At 38.5% G+C, this 21377-nt stretch overlaps 1 protein-coding gene across 1 annotated transcript; it reads left to right on the forward strand.

Moving 5' to 3' along the window:
• smek1 (SMEK homolog 1, suppressor of mek1 (Dictyostelium)) lies at positions 1-13574 on the forward strand. The gene is made up of 15 exons (XM_059512580.1): positions 1-1055; positions 1139-1194; positions 2211-2309; positions 2396-3013; positions 4566-4643; positions 4729-4845; positions 4992-5108; positions 5191-5322; positions 5430-5532; positions 5683-5841; positions 7184-7353; positions 8491-8633; positions 11859-12049; positions 12172-12383; positions 12478-13574. Exons 1-15 carry the CDS (start codon positions 914-916, stop codon positions 12598-12600), a joined length of 2460 nt encoding a protein of 819 aa, XP_059368563.1. The 5' UTR covers positions 1-913; the 3' UTR covers positions 12601-13574.
• The last annotated feature ends 7803 nt before the right edge of the window (positions 13575-21377 follow it).

Here is a 21377-nt window from a genome sequence, read left to right on the forward strand (position 1 = left end):
TGTCTGCGCTGGTCATTTTGGCGCACTGTGTCTTTAAACTGTGTCGGCCCTGCGCCTGCAGCACAGGAAACCCCGTAGCGGCTTTCTGAGGGGACCCAAGATGGCCGAATCTTTACAGTGGGGCTAATAATTACTTTTCGTCAAGACGCTGCTATTTCATGGTGCTCGACGGTCGCGCTGGCCATTCGCCCTCCCGGAAAGTGAAACGAGTGAGTCTATTCGGTTAGATACATCAGGGAGTGTTTATCTCTGTATAAGAGACTGGCTGGTCCATCCGCGGCCCTTAGCCAGAATATGGCGGAATACTTGGAGAAAATATAGCTTAGCTTATTATGAATGCGCCCCTTTATACAAGAGCCTTCCCGCCTTTTCGCCGACCGCTCGCAAGTATAATGATTAAATAGCGTTTTCCGTGCGTCTTTGGAGTTCATTCGCTTGCGTTTCGAACATTTCTGGGTTAAAATGATTCGCGCGAGGAGATAGCCTGCTAGCAGAGGCGCTAGCTACGCTAACCCCTTTTGACTGAATTAGTCGCAGCATTGGCATAGCCTAGCTTGTTTAAAGTAAAGGAGCACGGAGGAAAATAAACATTCTGCGTCCGTGCTCTGGCTTTCGTCGTTCCGTTTATAAAAAGTTGAAAATATTGAGTATGTTGTGGAGAGTCTCTGCTGCACACAACAGCTAGCTACCTGACCATCGCTAAACTGGTCAGAATAATTCTTCTGGACTGCATAACTTTACTGTGATAGACCCCACAACAACATACTGCATCATCTTCGCGACATCTTGCCAGTGAATACTATACATTTCAGCTTCAAGTTGATAGCAGATTCTGTAGCACCTTACAAGTCGACGAGGACGTTTAGATTTATTATATCAAGGGCAAAAGCCTGCTTGAGAGTTACTTGCAAGGATGACTGACACTCGTAGACGAGTAAAAGTGTACACTCTGAATGAGGACCGCCAGTGGGATGATCGGGGGACGGGACATGTGTCATCCGCCTACGTGGAGAGGCTGAAAGGCATGTCTCTCTTTGTGCGCGCCGAAAGTGATGGTAGGTTTGCAAACACTACAAAGACGATGTACAGGGCCACTTTTAGTTGACTTCAAGTAAGATGTGCCGGTTTTTTGAAACAGGGTCACTGCTGCTGGAGTCCAAAATCAACCCTAACACCGCCTATCAGAAGCAGCAGGTGCGTTTGAAATGTTGTGACATCATATTGTTGACAGAGCTCATTACTGTTTTTGTGAACATAATTCGTAATTATGTGCTACTTAATATCTAGGTTAAAGGGCAAGTACATATATATCTTGTAAGATGCAAGACATCGGGGTGAATTGGGAAAATATGAAATTATAAATATCATCAAGATTCCAAAGTTAATTAATCACAGTACAATAGCCCTGTAAAGCCTGCTATATGAAAACATTTTAAAATAGAACGGTAATAGTTAGAACTTTTAGACAAGGTGTTACAAAAATTTAAGCTTGGATTTTTTGGATACATCAAGCATCTGTGGCTCATTTTATTCGGAGGCCCAAACTGGGGCAGGAGAAAAACTGAACTGAATTAGCTGTAGATGTTATTTATACAATAATATTTATATGGAAAAAAGTAGATGGAGGTCCGATAGTTTGTAATCTATATCAGTGAGATTTTTATAACAGTTGCAGACTACCTGCATAAATGCATATCAGTTTTCACTCTATATCTTCTAATCACATGTCAGATGATATTTAAATGCTTAGATTTATGATCAGAGTTCTATATTTGTGTTTATGGGGTGCAAGACATAATACAATACAATGAATATTGAGAGATGTATTAATAAATGTACAAAAGCCTGATGCATCACATTTCATACTTTCATTTTAACATGGTTTCTCTATAAAATGATCTATGGGTTTAAAAGTAAACCTAAGTTGCAGTTCAGTAAATGTTCATTTTAAAAGATATGTATTGTAATTGAAATCTACAGACTCAAAAAGATAAGGTGTAATATCATAAACACTGGTATTTTGGATGTTTTTTTTTCTGCTAAAGATGTTATAGAAGCAAAAGTCTACAGTTGTAAAATTGACCTGTGCATGAACAAAAGCTTTTTGCCTGTGGTCTTTTGCATTAAACTGTAGATCCCTGAATATTAGTGCTTGTGTATCACTTGCTCTTTTGGTATTTGTTCATGTTATTTGTGTTTTGTCTTTGAAGGACACATTAATAGTATGGTCCGAGGCTGAAAACTATGACCTGGCCCTCAGCTTCCAGGAAAAGGCTGGTTGCGATGAGATCTGGGAGAAGATATGTCAGGTGATTATGTCTGTAATATACAATTATAATATTTTCTGTAGGTATGTTCTGCTTTACTCTGAAAACCTTTATTTTTGTGTCTACAGGTCCAGGGAAAGGATCCCTCTGTAGACATCACCCAGGAGCTGATAGATGAGTCTGAAGAGGAGCGCTTTGATGACATGTCCTCTCCTGGTCTCGAACTTCCACCATGCGAGCTCTCACGACTGGAGGAAGTGGCCGAGCTAGTGGCGTCATCCTTACCTTCTCCGTTACGGCGGGAAAAACTGGCCCTGGCGCTGGAGAATGAGGGCTATATCCGCAAACTGCTGGAGCTGTTCCGAGTGTGCGAGGACTTGGAGAACCGAGAAGGCCTGCATCACCTCTACGACATCATCAAAGGCATTTTTCTCCTCAACCGCACGGCCCTCTTCGAAGTCATGTTCTCTGAAGAATGCATCATGGATGTGATCGGATGTCTGGAGTTCGATCCTTCGCTACCCCAACCACGGCGGCATCGAGAGTTCCTCACCACCACGGCACGGTTTAAAGAGGTCATTCCCATTTCAGACCCGGAGCTGCGGCAGAAGATTCACCAGACGTACCGGGTGCAGTATATTCAGGACATGGTGCTCCCCACCCCCTCTGTCTTTGAAGAAAACATGCTCTCCACCCTGCACTCCTTCATCTTCTTCAACAAAGTGGAGATTGTTGGCATGCTGCAGGTGGGTTTTCATACTCAACCATGTATTTGTGACCAGCTGTGAACTTTGCACATTGGCGGTTGAGTTGAAATGCTGTTCGGGCATTTCAACTAGTTGAAGGAAGCTGTAGATTAACTTTTCACAAAGCCTTCTAACATCATATCTCACAGGTAACATACACAGTCAGGCTTGCTGGGTGTCATTGTGGCTTTTTCTACAGCAGCATTGTCCCTCTCAAATTCATTGCATCATCAGCAGAAAACCCTGTTTGCAGAGAATGCAGTGAATACATGTTTGATGCGGCTACTAATATTTCCCCGTTTGATTTACCTGAGACCATCTCGTTGCTCTTGATGGAATGCACATGGTGGGCTGTACTTTGGTTTTTAGTTTTAAAGGTCATATGTTTTCCACACTAAAAATAAAGGTCTGCAGATCTAGATAACAGATTTAAAGATAACAGTGCTAACTGCTTGCACTATGTACATTTAATTATTTAGTAGAAAATCGGCAATGGTATTTGGCTCAATGACGAGTTTCAAGTGGGAGTAATTGTAGAGTATTTATGATGCATTGACAAGTCAGAGTATTTTTAATGACCTTTTCATCAAGTTAGATATTACTTCAGTTGTGACTATTAAACAGTTGTTCATGGAAATGGTTTGAAACGTGCTTCTCACCTAAACCTAACAGTGGAATTGTTTTATACTGGGATTGGAGGTAGGGGAGGGGGCTTGTTGCCATGGAAACAGCACCATCATGGACTTTAGAGCCATATCATGTGATGACACAAACGCTTGGCTGGCGTGCTGGATGATTCTTTTCTCCAACCTCCAGAAAGCTTCAGTTCAGTATGGTTGTTTGTCCATCTTTGCAGATGAATGTGCTTGTTATGGAACAATATTGTTTTAATATTACCATATCCCATTAACACCTGGATGTAATCTCATAGATGTTGAATAAACCAACCATAGATAGTAAAAGCTTTTTGTGATGATTGTCTGAGCAATTAGAAGAACTTTCCCATGGCAGCGTAATCGCAAACCATGTTTTGATTCACTTGACTTGTTCCCCTTTTTTTGAGGTCATGACAATTGATGCAGTAAAATACAGTATCAGTCACGTGTCTAACCTCGGTGTCAATGTGCATTTATCAAATATGTCACCCTCAGTTGATGTTGCAGAACTGTTTTAAGCCACTCTGTGATCTACAGCTTTATGGTGTGCTCGAATGACATCAGGATAATGTATATGGGCACCTATAAATTAACATTTATCAAGAACCAGGTTTATTGTGATGAATCTGGCTAAACAGAATTATTTATGGTTGCAGTTCACAAAGTGTGCTGCATGGATGTATTATGCTGTGTGAATAGTTTAATTTATGAGAAAATAAATGAGAATACTGGCTTAAAATATATTTTAATATTTAACTTCTATTGTATAATTGTATCCAAATGTACATTTTCTATTGTTATTGGCTTTAAAGCATTTATAAACTACTTGTGTGTGTGTGTATGTGTGTGTATATATATATGACCAGAACTGATATTTCTTATGCTTTTATTTTCAGGACGATGAGAAGTTTTTGACTGAGCTCTTTGCACAGCTAACTGATGAAGCCACAGATGACGACAAACGGCACGAGCTGGTATGAAGCAGATTACTAATGGATGTGTTAACCTCCTACTCAAAATAATGGATACAGACAAATTGATATTGTTTGTCACATTCAGGTAAATTTCCTGAAGGAGTTCTGTGCATTCTCACAAACGTTACAACCACAGAACAGAGATGCATTCTTCAAAACGCTGTCCAACATGGGTATCCTGCCAGCGCTGGAAGTTATTCTTGTAAGATTTACTTGCTATTCCAAAGAACAGATTTACTGTCAGGTTTCTAACTTCTAACCAGTCTCTAACTTCAACTTTGCTCTCAATGAAGACTAAATTTAGCTTGCTCTTGCTTTATTTATGAACACGGGTGCATTGTGTTAAAGGGCATGGATGATGTTCAGGTGCGTGGAGCAGCCACTGATATCTTTTCTTACCTGGTGGAGTACAACCCCTCAATGGTGCGAGAGTTTGTTATGCAGGAGTCTCAGCAGAATGACGATGTAAGTCATATGCCACATACCTGCTGACTCTTGTGAGTCTTTCAGCTACCTGTTTTTCTCACTACTTGTCTATATTTTACAGGACATTCTGTTGATAAATCTGATTATTGAGCATATGATCTGTGACACGGATCCAGAGTTGGGTGGAGCTGTACAGCTAATGGGGTTGCTCAGGACACTAGTGGACCCAGAGAACATGCTGGCAACTGCTAATGTGAGACATGTTTTAATATCACTATATATTTGGTGCATAGTACCTCCTTTTTACTGTTATTTGTCTGTATGTAGCGAAACATGCCCCTTTTGGTTGATTCTTTTCAGAAAACCGAGAAGACAGAGTTCTTGAGTTTCTTCTATAAGCATTGCATGCATGTGCTCTCTGCTCCACTTCTTGCCAACACCACAGAAGAAAAACCCAGCAAAGGTAATAGATTTTTTACAAGCTTGTAGGATGCATGCAGACTGAATGTGTAGGCAGCCTTTTGGATTCATTTCTCAATTGACATTTTGCATACATATTTAAAGACCTGACCTCTACAGACTTCTCACTGTGTGTGTGTGTTTGTCTTGTCAGATGATTTCCAGACATGTCAGCTGCTGGCTTTGATCGTAGAGCTGCTCACTTTCTGCGTGGAGCATCACACGTATCACATAAAGAACTACATCATCAACAAAGACATCCTCCGCAGAGTACTGGTGCTCACTGCATCTCAACACGCTTTCTTAGCCTTATGTGAGTATATGCACGCAAACACATGAGACATAAACCACATGTGAAACTGAATATTCAGCAGAAAATATTGTAGGGTGGGATTTTTGTTTATGTCTATCCAGATTTTATTGTAATGTGGAAAAGAGACAATAATATTACTGATCAAAATTCTTTCTATTAGTGGCAAAGAGGACTTTTTTTCCCCCTGAAGCATTTTGATGTTTTTATGCAATGCTTTATCTTGAAAAAGAAAATCAGGGACATTAAGAAAGTCAATGGGGTCATTTGTTTTTAATTGCTAACAGAATGAAAGTGTTTTTGTTTTTTTAATGCTTGTCCGGTTTGGCCAGTAGCTCAGATTTCTAAGTGTCCTGCTAACATTTCACTTGCTCTAACCACCAACAATGTAAAAAGTTTTAAATTAATGTAAATGTTTAATTTGATTATATATATATATATATATATATATATATATATATATATATATATATATATATATATAATAGAAATTTTGCATACAATATCTCATTATTTCATCAAATGTTTTTCAGTATAAATTGATAAATCCCATTCTTATATTACCAGTCTTATCCTTTGTGCTTAGATCAAATTATTTTAGTATTATTTATATACTGTTTATGTACTGTTTTAGTAATTTTAGTTTTAAATTGTATTTTGTATTTTAAGAAAAATATTATAAATAAAATATAAAAACAAAAAAATATTTTTAAATCTTTTTTTTTTTTTACTATTGTCTTTATTTTTAATTTAATTTAATTTTTTTTGCTTTTCAGTAAGTAATTTCAGTAGATCCGCTTAAGTCTGTTTTAATTAGATGCCCCACATATTTGTTGTTGTTTAGAATATTAGATGTTTTAGATTTTAATCAAATTGAATAATTGTAAAAGATTTCATTTACTTTTTTTTTAGCTAAAAAAAATGAATACCTTTTATTTATTACAACACTGATTAGATTAACTTAGTTGTATTTTTGATACTGTAAGTATGGAAAAATGTGGAAAGACTTAGAACTCTAGACTTTTAGAGAAGTAGAGCTGGACAAATGGCAGACATGGAGTAATTACTTTCCACCATCAAAGCCTTCAAACCGCATAATCAATAACACGAACACTCTGTGATGCTGATCCATTTCTGCTATGAATTGCTCTGATAATGATTACTGTTACACCGTCATTTCAACACATGCCAAAGAATTCTGCGTTCAAGGCCAGAAGCATTATTAACAGGCACTAATTTATTTTGGATAAAAACCAAGCATGCAGTATTACCCTGCTGACAGACATCTATTATAGCTTGGCTGTTAAATCTCTCTGTACCTTTCTCACTCATTTCACTTGTCCAGGTGCTTTGCGTTTCATGAGAAAAATCATTGGGCTGAAGGACGAGTTTTATAACAGATACATAATGAGGAACTTCCTGTTTGAGCCAGTGGTCAAAGCTTTCCTCAACAATGGATCCAGATACAACCTCATCAACTCAGCCATTATAGAGATGTTTGAGTATGTCAGAGTGGTGAGTACATTTGTCTAATCATCAAATCTCGAAATGTTTTTGAATGCACTAGTGCTGCAGCGACGCGTTGACGTCATCGATTTCGTCGACTACAAAAATACGTCGACATGTGTGAAATGCGTCGACGCGTCACACTGTTTACATCTCGCGTAATGGCGGCTTCTGCTCCTGGGAATGGAGAAAGTTGCGTTCTATCACAAAAAAAATAGGAAAACATACTGGCGCTCTCCGTTGTTACGGTTTAACTGGTTACCGTGTTATCTGGTGACCAACTTCCTGGTTCAGGTCTCCGCTGAGGATGTGATGGAATGATCGCAGCAGATTCAGCAATTCTAAAAGCACAAACTGATGTGATTATTATTAAGTGTCTTATAAACGCAGACTTGCTCATTGCATGATTCTGATATTCTTGTAAGGATTACAAGTTATTGGTATGATCACCCGTAGCGGCTGAAGTAAGTAAGATAAACAAAAAAAAAATAAAAGTCTCTGTTGGCGCGGGTTTCGAACAAGCGTTAAAAGACGGCACACCGCGAGACAACAGTCACGAGCTACCGATCTATACCGAAGCTGGATTCAAGACAGGACTCTTGGCGGCACATCGTGCAGCTGCTGAATCAAGTAAATGTGATCGTGTCAACTTGTGACCGGTGTTTAACCATTTTGAAAATAAACCATAGCAGAACCCTGACTACATTTTATGGTTTGTGATGCAAAATAACATTTCATGACATCTCAGACAACTGTAAATTTGTGGCTACTGTGGTTTAATTATAAACCCTATTGTTAACTCATATTTCCCATAGTAAAATAATTTTCTTTGCTTCTTTATTTTTGTATACTGTAAAAACTTCAACCACATTTAAGTATTTTTTGGAAAAAAAAAATGAATAAAGGATTAAATATGATCTTATAAGTTGTGCTTATATTTCTTTGTAAAGTTATCCAAAGGATTCATTAGCAAATCAAAAAAAGAACACTAGATTAATAATTTATTTTAATAAAAATAATCGTTACAGTAGTCGACTAATCGAAAAAAATAATCGTTAGATTAGTCGACAGAAAAAATAATCGTTAGTTGCAGCTCTAGAATGCACATTGTTTATTTTGTGTGTAATTGCTGTGTTCTGTGTGTAGGAGGATGTGAAGTCGCTGACGGCTCATATCATAGAGAACTACTGGAAGGCCCTGGAGGATGTAGACTATGTTCAGACATTTAAGGGTCTTAAGCTTCGATATGAACAGCAGAGAGAAAGGCAGGACAACCCTAAACTTGACAGGTCAGTGGTCACTTCAGACCATTATTGTTATATGGATCCTCATGTAGTAGGAGGATTATTTTCCTGCAGTTACCAAATTTGTAACTGTTTATAAATTATATGATTTAAATTCTCCTGTGTTTTTAGCTAAATTAAAGCTCTGTGGTTTAAAGGGATAGTTCACCCAAAAATGAGAATTTGATGTTTATCTGCTCACCCCAAGGGCCTCCAAGATGTACAGGTGCATCTCAATAAATTACAATCGTGGAAAAGTTCATTTCCGTAATTCAACTAAAATTGTGAAACTTTTGTATTAAATTCAGTGCACACAGACTGAAGTAGTTCAAGTCTTTGGTTCTTTTAATTGTGGTGATTTTGCCTCCCATTTAAAAAAAAAAAAAAAAAAAAAAACCCCATCTCAACAAATTAGAATATGGTAACATGCCAATCAACAAATCAAGTCAAAACACCTGCAAAGGTTTCCTGAGCCTTCAAAATGGTCTCTCAGTTTGGTTCACTGGGCTACACAATCATGGGGAAGACTGCTGATCTGACAGTTGTCCAGAAGACAATCATTGACAAACATTCATTGCCAAAGAAGCTGGCTGTTCACAGAGTGCTGTGTCCAAGCATGTAAACAAAGTTGAGTGGAAGGAAAAAGTGTGGAAGAAAAAGATTCATAACCAACCGAGAGAAACAGACTTATGAGGGTTGTCAAGCTAAATCGATTCAAGAATTTGTGTGAACTTCACAAGGAATGGACTGAGGCTGGGGACAAGGCATACAGACGTGTCAAGGAATTTGGCTACAGTTGTTGTATTCTTGTTAAGACACTGCTGAACCACAGACTACGTCTTACCTGGTCTAAGGAGAAGAAGAACTGGACTGTTGCCCAGTGGTCCAAAGTCCTCTCTTCAGCAAGAACTGAGAGCAAGTTATGTATTTCATTTGGAAACCAAGGTCCTAGAGTCTGGAGGAAGGGTGGAGAAGCTCATAGCCCAAGTTGCTTGAAGTCCAGTGTTATGTTGACCATGGTGTTTGTGTGCTTAGCCCCTTTCACACTGCACGTCGGACCCGGCATATTGCCGGAACATTGCCGGATCGCCTTCTGTGTGAAAGCAAACACGTCCCGGGATTGATTCCGGCATTGAACCTGGGTCGGGAACATAGTAACATTGCCGGGTTCAACCCGGGACGAGCGCTGCGGGAACAAAAGCCAGATCTAATGCCGCGTCGAAGTGATGATGCGCGTTATCGCGCAACTCTTACTGGCTGTTTTGAAGGAAGATCAACGTTCGCGGAAAAAAATGTGCAAACTATAATGAAGCAGAGATCAGTTAGTTCCTCACTTTCCGCGCTGATCGTTTGCTTGCTTAAGTGAAAGTATAACGTGCCTAACGTTTTCGACTCGTACATTAAACGTCACGCCCTGATGTCACGTGTTGTTACGGGATCTTTACTGGTTGTGTGTGAAAGCACGCACCTATCCCGGGTAATCACTGGCAGTGTGAAAGTGCAAAATCTAGCGACCCAGGAACAATTGCCGGAACACTTTACCCGTGTATTTGCCGGAATGGCAGTGTGAAAGGGGCTCTTGACTGGCCAGCAAACTCACCAGACCTGAACCCCAGAGAGTATCTATGGGCTATTGTCAAGAGGAAAATGAGAAACAAGAAACCAAAAAAATGCAGATGAGCTGAAGGCCACTGTCAAAGAAACCTGGGCTTCCATACCACCTCAGCAGTGCCACAAACTGATCACCTCAATGCCACGCTGAATTGAGGCAGTAATTAAAACAAAAGGAGCCCCTACCAAGTAATGAGTACATGTACAGTAAATGAACATACTTTCCAGAAGGCCAACAATTCACAAAAAATGTTTTTAAATGGTTTTATGAAATATTCTAATTTGTCGAAGAAAATTAGGTTTTTGGTAAATGTGAGCCAAAATCATCACAATTAAAAGAATCAAAGACGTAAACTACTTCAGTCCGTTCATTGAAATTTATTTAATACACAAGTTTCACAATTTAAGTTGAATTACTGAAATAAATGAACTTTTCCATGACATTCTAATTTGAGATGCACCTGTAGGTGACTGTTTCTTCAGTAGAACAGATTTTTAATTCAAACGGAATGGAAGTGAATGGGCACCAGGGCTTTGATATTAAAAAAACGTCATGATCGTCACAAACTGCAGGGTTTAATTTTTTTTTCTTTTTTTGATCATCAAAGCATTGATTCCCTTTCACTTCCGTTATATGACTGACTGACTGCAACGGTTTGAGTTAAAAATCTTTGTGTTCTACTGAAGAAACAGTCACCTACATCTTGGATGCCCTGGGTTAAGCAGATAAACATCTAATTTAAATTTTTTGGTGAAATATATCCTTTTAATGTTTGACAACAATAATATTAGTATTTTAATGCAGTGCTGTAAAATAAAATAATTATTATACTGGTTAATGTTTTTACTCATTCTCTACTGGATATTTAAAAAATGTTTCGCTAGGAATCTTTTTTTTTTTTTTTTTTTTTTATCAAATAATGCAGTAAAATATCGAATATTTGTTTAATGATGTAAGTTGGTTAATTGTTTTTCAGTACTACTGAATGTTACTACCTGTTTCTTGTAAAGTACATTGATCTTGACATGAAAATAGCCATAGATGCTGGTATGGCAATCTAAAAAATGTATACTGTATTTTACAGTACAATAGTATTTTTATAGTATTATATTTCCTTTTATATTGTATTTTACAGTACAACAGTATTTTTATAGTATTATATTTCCTTTTTGATTTTCTTTTATAATTTAATAAAATATTTTATATTGATTATAAAATATATATTTTTCTCCTTTCACATTGCAGTAGTATTACTATATTGATATTTATTGTTTTTTGTTTATATTATTAAGAATAATTAAATTATTCTTAAATTATTCTTGGCCTGAGACAGCTGAAGTGGAGAGAGGGGGGGAGAGAAAAAAAAAAACGGTATGGGGTGAATTTTATTTTTCTCCCTATATCCTCATCCTAAATTCAACTGTAAAGCAACATTTTGATAGTATTTAAAAAATGCTCCCACAGAGGGGTTTGCATCTTTGTCAACTTTTTCCACCCCTAACAATTGACCATTACAATTCCTTTTTGTGGATTGGAATTTCTTGTGCATGTAATAGATATTTTTATGTGGAAGTACCATTTAAAGATTGTATCTTTTGTGTCCACATGCTTGTCTCCAGTATGCGGTCGATTCTGAGAAATCACCGTTTTCGCAGGGATGCACGGACGCTGGAAGATGAAGAGGAGATGTGGTTTAACACAGACGAGGAAGACTTGGAGGATGGTGAAGCTATAGTGCCGCCCTCAGATAAGATGAAGAGTGACGAGGACCTGATGGATCCTATCAGCAAGTTCATGGAGAGGAAAAAACGTACGTTACTGCTACATACAGGCGGCATAATGTTGATGACCAACTACTATGATCCCCTCTTTGATTGCAAAATGCCATTGACATTGCTTGTTGAGCTTTGATTGTTTATTTTCGTTCCCAAGTGAAAGACTCTGAAGAGAAGGAGGTGCCGACAGGGAAGGCGAGCCTATCAGGACGACAGAGCCCCAGTTTTAAACTCTCCTTCTCCAGCTCCCCAAAGGCCAGTCTGTCCTCTCCCCCAGCCGCATCCCTCCACCCCGGATCACCTGGTTCTCCAAGTTCACCTGGGACAGGAGCCCGGAGCTCCCCCCCTATAACAGCTGTAACCACTAAGGTAATTACACCGATTCCAACAGATCCAACAATGTTTTGAAACGCTTCTTTCTTACCGGTTACTTATTTTTATTGGCATCTCGCTCCTATTCCAGGGAGGACTGGTGGGGTTGGTGGACTACCCCGACGACGACGACGAAGAGGACGAGGATGAGGAAGACGCAGACAGTAAAGAAGAAAGTCCTCCGCTGTCCAAGAAGTCCAAGCTGAGCTCCTAAGGCACTCCCTAGTCAATCAGCACAGTCATACTCAAAGGGAGCTTCATCCAGAGACTATTGCAGCGCTCAGCCTAGAACTCAAAACTGAAACAAAGTGAATGAATACACAAATGAATGGATAAATGAATGAATGCAGCCCCCCGCAGGAGTCCAAGGGGTGCCATGTGAGGAACGAAGAAAGGGAGAGCAAGAGATGGAGAAGAAACGGTCACAGAGCGAAAAGGTGAATGTCTCCACGTGGAGTTTGTCCAAGTGCCAATCTGCAAGAAAGAGAGAGACTCATGAAATGGATGGAGAGATCGAAGATGAGATGAAACTGGTCTGGACAAAGAATAATAAAAAAGGATTTAATAAGACATGAATTTTGACAGCTAAAAGTACTGGGGGGTAAAAAAAGACCACACACACAGTCAGTCAGTCAGTCACTCGCAGACACTCAAACTGTTAAACCCACAGAGCGTCCCAGGCTTGGACCAGGACACACTGCCCCCCCCCCCCTCTCAGGGAAGGACCTCACATGACCCGAACTGGGCCAGCCAGTCCACAACCACCACTCACCTTTGCTGACTCCATCTCCATTTCTTTCTCTCAACCCTTTTTTTCTGTTGCTGTTGTTTTTGCTTCTTTCTTTTATTTTCGAGTTTCTAGGGCCAGACGGGACACTACGGAGCAAAGAAGTCTGGGTCGTCATTGTTTAAGATGTCACCGTTGTTCTCGTGGCTCAGCGGAAGTTCTTCCTCTTTCAAAGCCAGCAGTTCCCTCCTTTTTCTTATTCTGTTGTTCTCCTCTCTCATTTTTTAAAATGACATAAGAGACCTGCCTTTAAATGTTCAGGACGTTTTCAGCCGCACTTGAACAGGTTTTTAAAACCTCAGTGGGGGGAGATAGTTTTACCCTTTTTTTGCCCTTCAAAACTGCAGATTTTTTTGGAAAATTTGTAAGCCCGTCTTGATTAAAGATTGAGTGGAACTCTAGATGTGATCGATTTTTGTCATATCTTCATTTTCTTTTCTTTTACATGAGTGTACTCTTAGTTGTTCGGTATATTTGGGACCATTAAAAAGATCTTTGCTGTAGTAGATCTCTCACGGTTGTGCTGGTTCCCTATATCATGTCAACTGTGCTGATATTTTGTCTTTTGAAATGGGATTTCATCACTGAAATGATCCTCCTGTCTGCTCGTCTGAATGAATACATCAGTGGAAAGTCCTGCCTCGTCTGACAGAGGCTTTCTAAACAACCTGCACACAATTAAAGATAAGTTTTTATTTTCTGAAATATCATTTGTTTCCCTTTGTACTTGAACACCATGAGAATGGAGCAAACGTGCACTAGAGGGCGTCTTTCTCATTCACTTACATGCAAAAAAAGAGCCACAAGCTGGAGCCAGAAAGGAACTTTCAGTCTGTATACACTAGCGGTCAAAAGTTTGAAATAACAATGTTTTTAAATATATATTTAATAATACAGTATAACCATTGTCAGTGTAATTTACTTCTGTCATGGCAAAGTTGAGATTACAGTCTTTGGTGTCAAATTTTTATATGTTGGTTTGTTGTGCTCAATAATTAATAATGGTTATCAATGTTAAATGGTTAAGCAATATTAGCAGCAAAAACTGTATTCCACTGTGATAAATATTTCTTGAGCAGCTGAAAATTAAGCTTTGCCATCACAGGAATATATTAAAATGTTAAAACAGAAAATGGTTATTTTAAATTGTAAGAATATTCAACAATATTACTGTTTCTTTGTTCAAATAAATGAAACCAAGTAAATGGTGATGAGAAATATCTCTAAAAACATTTAAAGAATTATTCCAAACTTTTGACCGTTATGGTATTTTTTGGAAAAAGTACAGTTTTATAAGTCTATGGGTTTCATATGACATGCTGTTAAAGACATTCTCATTTGCACAAGTGAAAGCAATTCTCAGCTTGCACAAATCAATCCTTGTCTGTTGTAGCTCTTCTCTATTTATGATTTTAAACATATGTTCTTCCACCTCATCTCTTCTCATTATTGCCTGAATGCAATATGTCTCATCTTTGGAGAGATTATGCTCACATAAGCAGCACACACCTGCCAGTGTCCTGGCACTAACATGCCTTTTAATTAGAAATTGAACCATGACAAATCAAGCCACACAAATGCTCTTAGAGTATAGCTCATCCCCATCCGCTGCCAGTCACATCCAAGAGCTGCTGGCAGTTCCTCAAAGGAGACGCCATGCCAACATCCCCGCACGGGCTGAAGTGTCTCCCTCATCGTGTGTGGCTGTCTGCGCACATTAAAGCCGTGTTTTATTTATTTGTTGAGGATTATTGGTCCTTTCCATTGGCATGTGGCAGTGCCAGTGCGCATGGAGCCGTTAAGGATGCCAGTGGAGAGTTTCTACAGATGTGCCTTTTGATGTGAAACCACCCAGCAACTGAGATCGCCAGGTCAGACCAGGATCTTTGGAAATAGTTTGCAACATATCAAGAAAGGGTTGATGGTTTAACCGATTTGTTTTTACTATGTATGCTGAAAAGACTGGCTTAAACCAGTATAGTGCTGTCCAGGAGAACCAGCATGGTGTTTCTTCTGAATCTGGATGACCTGGTTAAGAGGCCTAAGCAAGTTAATTGTCTGGTTCCGTGCTGGTGATTTGTGTCTCTATACTTGGATTCAATGTTTTTTTAGTGCTGTATATATTACATGTGTTCAAAAGTTTGGGGTCAGTACCTTTTTTTTTTATTCTTCCAGTAAGCATGCATAAAATTTATAAAAACATTTACAATAACATTTATATTTCAAATAAATGCAATTATTTCAAACTTTCTATTTACCAAAGAATCCTGAAATAAGTATCATGCTTTTCACAAAAATATTAAGCAGAGCAACTGCTTTTAACATTAATAATAAAAATGTTTCTTGAGCACCAAATTAAAATATAATGATTTCTAAAAGACTAGAGTAATGGTTGCTGAAAATTCAATTTTTAATCAAATAATTGCAAACTTTGTGAGCATTATATGTCTTTTAAAACGTAAAAAAAAACTGAACCCAAACACATATTTTCTATATATTTGTATATATTGTAAACACTTCATAAAATTATGTAAAAATGTTTTTAATTTTAAGGTTATTTTTATGTATGTTGAGTTATTTTAGTAAGGAATTCGTCTCCCTGACTTAAATTAACCATGTTTTGTTGGTGTATTGATTAACATTGGTACAAACACAGTTTTACCATTACCATGGTTTAACTATAGTACATTTTTGGTTTTATTTATTATGATTATTATTATTTTTAAACCATGGTTAAGTCTGGCCTTCATTACTACAGCAATTTCAGAATCAGAAAGAGCTTTATTGCCAAGTTTGTTTACACACACACACACACACACACACACACACACACAAGGAATTAGAGTCTTCCAGTACAGAAAGTACATACATAGTGCAGACATTCATATAATAAAGTTAATAAAACACTAATAATCAAGCGAATATACAATAAGTTAGAAATAACAATAAAATAAAAATATAGAGAAAGAAATGGTGAATGTGTATATGTGCTATTTACTGTACAGTACTGTGTTTAGGTAGGATATGGCCTGGGGGAAAAACTGTTTGTGTCTGGCTATTTTGGTGCTCAGTGCTCTGTGGCGCCAGAAGAGATCTGAACCTCAAGAGTTTTATTTTTTTGCCTATATGTAGGCTACACTTGCATTGTTCAAACCAAATTTGAAATGAAGTCACGTGCGCTACATCTAATCCAGCAGTAGATGGCGGGCGATGTCCACACACTCCCCTCTTGCCCAGGAGAAAGGCTTTTGTGACAGATTGTATAATCGTTAAGGGGCAGTAAAAGTCTGGCGAGCAGGAAATCCACAGCGTCTCTCGACGAGGTTGTCAAAACAGCCGCACAATGTGCACTTTCATGTGCAGAACTGGACCATGTTGCCCTGACCAACAATCGCTTGTGTTCGCTGCACAAAGTGGCCTCTGTGTCGGCCGGGCCGCCTCCTTATGGCCCGGCGGCCGCTGTGGAGGTGATCAGGGGGCATGTTCAGCATAGCGTGTCTGTTTGTGTGATTAATCACCGTGTAAAACTCCAGCGTATCCGTTTCGGTGGGAGCGAGGAGCCACGGGCGCCTCTCCGTTTATGCGTCATTGTGTCTAACGGTGCACGGTAGCTGAAAGCAGAGGGCAAAAGTTTGAGCATATGGTTGAGATTAGGACGCTAAAGAAACTGATTCACATGATTGGGATTTGTTTTATTTTGAGTTTGGCTGATTACTGAATAAACGTCTTAAAAGTGACTGATCTTTGGGAATACTCTCTAAAGCCTTTTGTTCAGTGGAGCATGATCACAAACATCCATTCCACATCCAAAGTGTTAGTTGCTTCCTATATGTGTTTACATCTGTTCGGTTTGGTTTTAGGCTATTTGCATGCTGTCTTCGTGAACCTTGTTTTTTTCTGAGCCTAAATCTAAATTATCATCTCTTCTTACCTTTGGTACTTTTCTGCATGTAAACTAAGTATGCAAATTTTCTGTATGCACAAAGTACTTGAATACCCTTCAAAATTTGCACAACCTGCACCACAGCACATATCTGCAGAATCATCTGGAATTAATCTCTTTCTGACTTATTAGTTGATCATGCTGCCAAGTTTACCCATTTTTACCAAATCTTGGATTATAAAAAGCGGAATATTCCTAAAATATTAATTAGACTGAACCCTATGGCCTCAGCCTCATGGACAGCTGCATCCAGCTTGGCTTCCCACAGAGTCTCAACGAGCCCTGATTAAACAAACAACAAATATGAACAAGCTTTATTAAATTCACATATTGGTCTCTTGTGTTGGTTAAACAGTGTGGTCTGTGTAGGATAGTGGGATAATCCACCATGTTAAATTTACCTTGTATAATGTTACATAAATGGAATAGAGGGTGTTTTCATTCTCAATCAATAAACACATTTGAGCAGGCATGAAGAGGGAATGGCTTTACCATGTGGAAACACACACACATATTTGGATCCTTGCCTGCAGTTAATGTTCAAGTATAAATATAACCTGCAGTTCTTGTTAGAGTGTAAATATAACCTGTACAGCTGCAAATCTGTGCTGTTCTTGGCAGCGTAATTCTGTTTTTAATGTTAAAACATCGCTATTAAACTTTTACAGACTTTGCTATTAATATATTTAAATTGGGGTCTTTACAACTTCTTCAGAGATCTGGATGGTGATGGCGTTTAGCTTTTGGTCGTCTGTGGCACTGTGTAAAGGGTCACGACTGTTGCCGTCTCTCTCTCAGTTGCCTGGGCGAGAGATAAGAGAAGCATGTCAGTCTCTGCTGATGTTCAGCATCTCTCTTTCTTTCTCCGCTGTCAGAAGCCTGGGGGTCTCGGTTAGCCTGGGCATGAGATAAGAGAAATGTGTCAAAATTGTACTGCTGTTTAGCACTGTAATGCTCCGTTCCATTCTCTCTCTCTCTCTCTCTCGCCGCTTTAAACTATTTCAGGGTTGAAAGTGGATGGATTATCTGGTGACAAGTCCCAGACCAGCGTTCTCTCATTAGCACATGTGGCGTTCCATCACATTGTACCTTTGAAATGATTCTACATCTGAGGCCACAGTTGGCATGTCAAACACCTAAGTCCCTTGACAGAGGTGTCGGAGCCCATGTGTTTGATTTACACCCACCGCTGTGCTCAAATCGCCACATGCTGTGTCTTTTAGTGCTGGGCATGGATAAAAAAAGTGATAAAATTTGATTAATTGCAATTAATAAAGGTGTTTTTTCATAAAGACTGGTATGTTATGTTATCAACATCTGGTAAAGAGCTATAAAATTTGTTTTTGCAGGCTGCTACATGTGCAGCACGGATCTATTCTCTTTCTCTTTCCCTCTGTTAATTTTAAGAGCTCCTTTGAGTGCATCATAAAAACAACAGCATGAAAGACTAGTGTTGCTCTCAGTGCTCTCATATCTGTCTCATAACCCTTAACACACACACACACATACATTGATGCCTAAAACAGGTTGTTAACATTGCCTTGATTGTGGAGTGAGGTCTTCCACTGATTGCATTGGGAAGTAATTTATTTCTAAAAAAAAAATATATATATATATATTATATATATATACACACACACACACACACACAAATATATATATGTGTGTGTGTGTTAGTTATAAATTAGACATAAATAAATATATTTTAATTCAATCGCAAATGTTGTAAGGCATCAACTAGGCCTTTCTCCAGTTTACATCATTTAGGATAAAATTCCAACACAATTTATTTTTGAAAGACTTGACTAATATATTTAGTGCATTCTAGGTCAAATATTTAGAAACACTCTTTAGCAGAGACGGGCCACTTGTTAGAAACTCCCACTTTCAAAAACAAAAAAGGGAAAATGACCGTTTGATGACCTTGGCTGCATACAAAGTCACATAATGTCCTACTGTTTAGTAGGTGAAAAACAGTATGTGCCAAAAATGTATGTCTGAATTCACAGTATTCATAAAAGAGTAGGCAAAAAGTACCCAAATGACCTACTACTTCTGGTTTAGTAAGTCAAGTGTTGTTTTGGACCCTTCTGACCTTGATTATATGAACAAAAACTGTCTTCAAATGTCTTTGTTTGTGTTCCACAGAAGAAAAATAAGTCACATGGATCTGGGTGAACTAACCCTTTAACATGAACTGTGGTACAAAGTATTCTATTCTTACTCCCCTCTCTCTTTTGCATATGGGTTAAATCTAAACGACTTTAGTTACTTTAAAAGTGAGTTCGGAAACACGGTTAACGTGTGTCGATTTATGTGTTGAGGGAGAGAACAGAGTCATCTCTGTTAAAGTACATCAGGGGCATTGAGATCTCTCTCCTGCTGTCCATAAAGCCTACCGCTCAGATTGTAAAATGGCCTTTCACGAGATGACACAGGAAGCACTCCCTAACTGAGGCTCAGCCATTCCCCACTGACCACAAATCACTGCGCAGCTCTCTGGGTCAGAACTGGTACAGTAACAGCTGGTTTTGAATTTAAAGGTGCAGTAATATATTCACAGATGTTATGGCTGGTTGAAGATCAGTGATTTGTTGAAATGCAATTGTCTACCGGCTCCGCTGGTGGTCATGGGCTAACAGGTCAGTGTGCGGTCTAAGAGGAAGAGCACCGCTGACAATCAAATCCAAAGTGCAGGTCTGCTTTGGTTCACGTATCTCACTCTGCCAGGACTTTACATGCTAATCAAAAACATGTTTAATTTCAGTCTATTTATGACCTGAGGAAACATGTTGTAGAGCACAGCATGAAAGGCCTTTTCTTAAGCCCTTTACTGTCCTCTGTGGAAGAAACAGTTGCTGCACACCTTGTTATTAGTTTCTAAGTGAATATATATTGATTGAATGTTGTGAAAAATTTTATTGGTTCTAGAATCTAGATTTGATTCATAGATTTCAGGTAGCCTGTTCCAATATCAGGGTTCCCACTCTTTTTCCCCATCATTTTCCAGGAATTTTCCAGGACATTTCAAATTTCATGTTGATGGGAATAAAATATAAGGATCACATATTCACAGCCTAAAGTAATATATTCCTCTCTCCTCTCTTAAAAAAAGCATACAATTTATGGCTATAACCCAACTATAAAATCAGAAATGCACCAAACACACACACACACACACACACACACACACACACACACACACACACACACACACACACACACACACACACACATACACACACACACACACACACACACACACGTCTGGTTCACTATCCTGCTAGAGAATCTCCTTAGACATAATGGTTTTTCAATAATCATTATTATTATTATTATTATCAATAATGTTTATTGATCCATTTCCCCCATGGGGACTGCTGGCTGGTCCCCACAATGTAGATGATCTCAGGTTATACTATCCTTGTGGGGACCATTTGGTCTCTCTCTCTCTCTCTCTCTCTCTCTCTCTCACACACACACACACACACACACACACACACACACACACACACACCTTCTGAAGGTAAACTCTACACTTTATTTTAATGAACACATTATAATGACTTCCTAGGCCCTTCTTGTTAAGCTTCCCCTTCCCTCTTCCCCCAACTGCAGTCTCCAAATAAATAAAAAGCATTATAAAAAAAAAAGTTTGCAAAAAGCATCTGTCCCAAACAGACTAAACAACAAATAAATGTCTGTCCAAAATATTTACTGCATTAAGCTCCACAGTAACCTTGTGATTTTTTTTTACTGTTTGAGTTGGCTCAAACTCTCTTGCAACTTTTCCAAGCTTTGTTTTAGAGCTGTTAACAGGGTGTTCCTTCCTTGTGTTAATTAATGTTCCTTATTTAATAAAAAAAACCACTAGTAATAATCTAGTGTTTTAATAAAATATCAACGAACAGTATATCACAATTGTATAAATAACGCAACAAATTTAATGTTTTAAAATAAATACAATTTAGAATAGAAAGAGGAAAGATAAGATGCTTTAAAAATTAAACTATTACCACCAGCAGATGGCAGCAAATAACAGTATTAATGAGTGAATCATTGGAGTCACTCTATCAAACGATTCATTCAAAACGCTTATTTAGGAATGAAGAAAATGACGGTCTTCATGAATGGGTCATGAATCGTTTCTCAAAGATTCAGTCGGCAAAGAAACGTCACTGTACTGTTTGTTGCTAAGAGAAACGTCTGTTTGGAACTACTAGGTTGGTGAAACAGAGCAAACAGACAATAGTACATTATC

This window comes from Carassius carassius, chromosome 27 (genome assembly GCF_963082965.1).
Source record: "Carassius carassius chromosome 27, fCarCar2.1, whole genome shotgun sequence".
NCBI classification, from domain to species: Eukaryota; Metazoa; Chordata; class Actinopteri; order Cypriniformes; family Cyprinidae; genus Carassius; species Carassius carassius.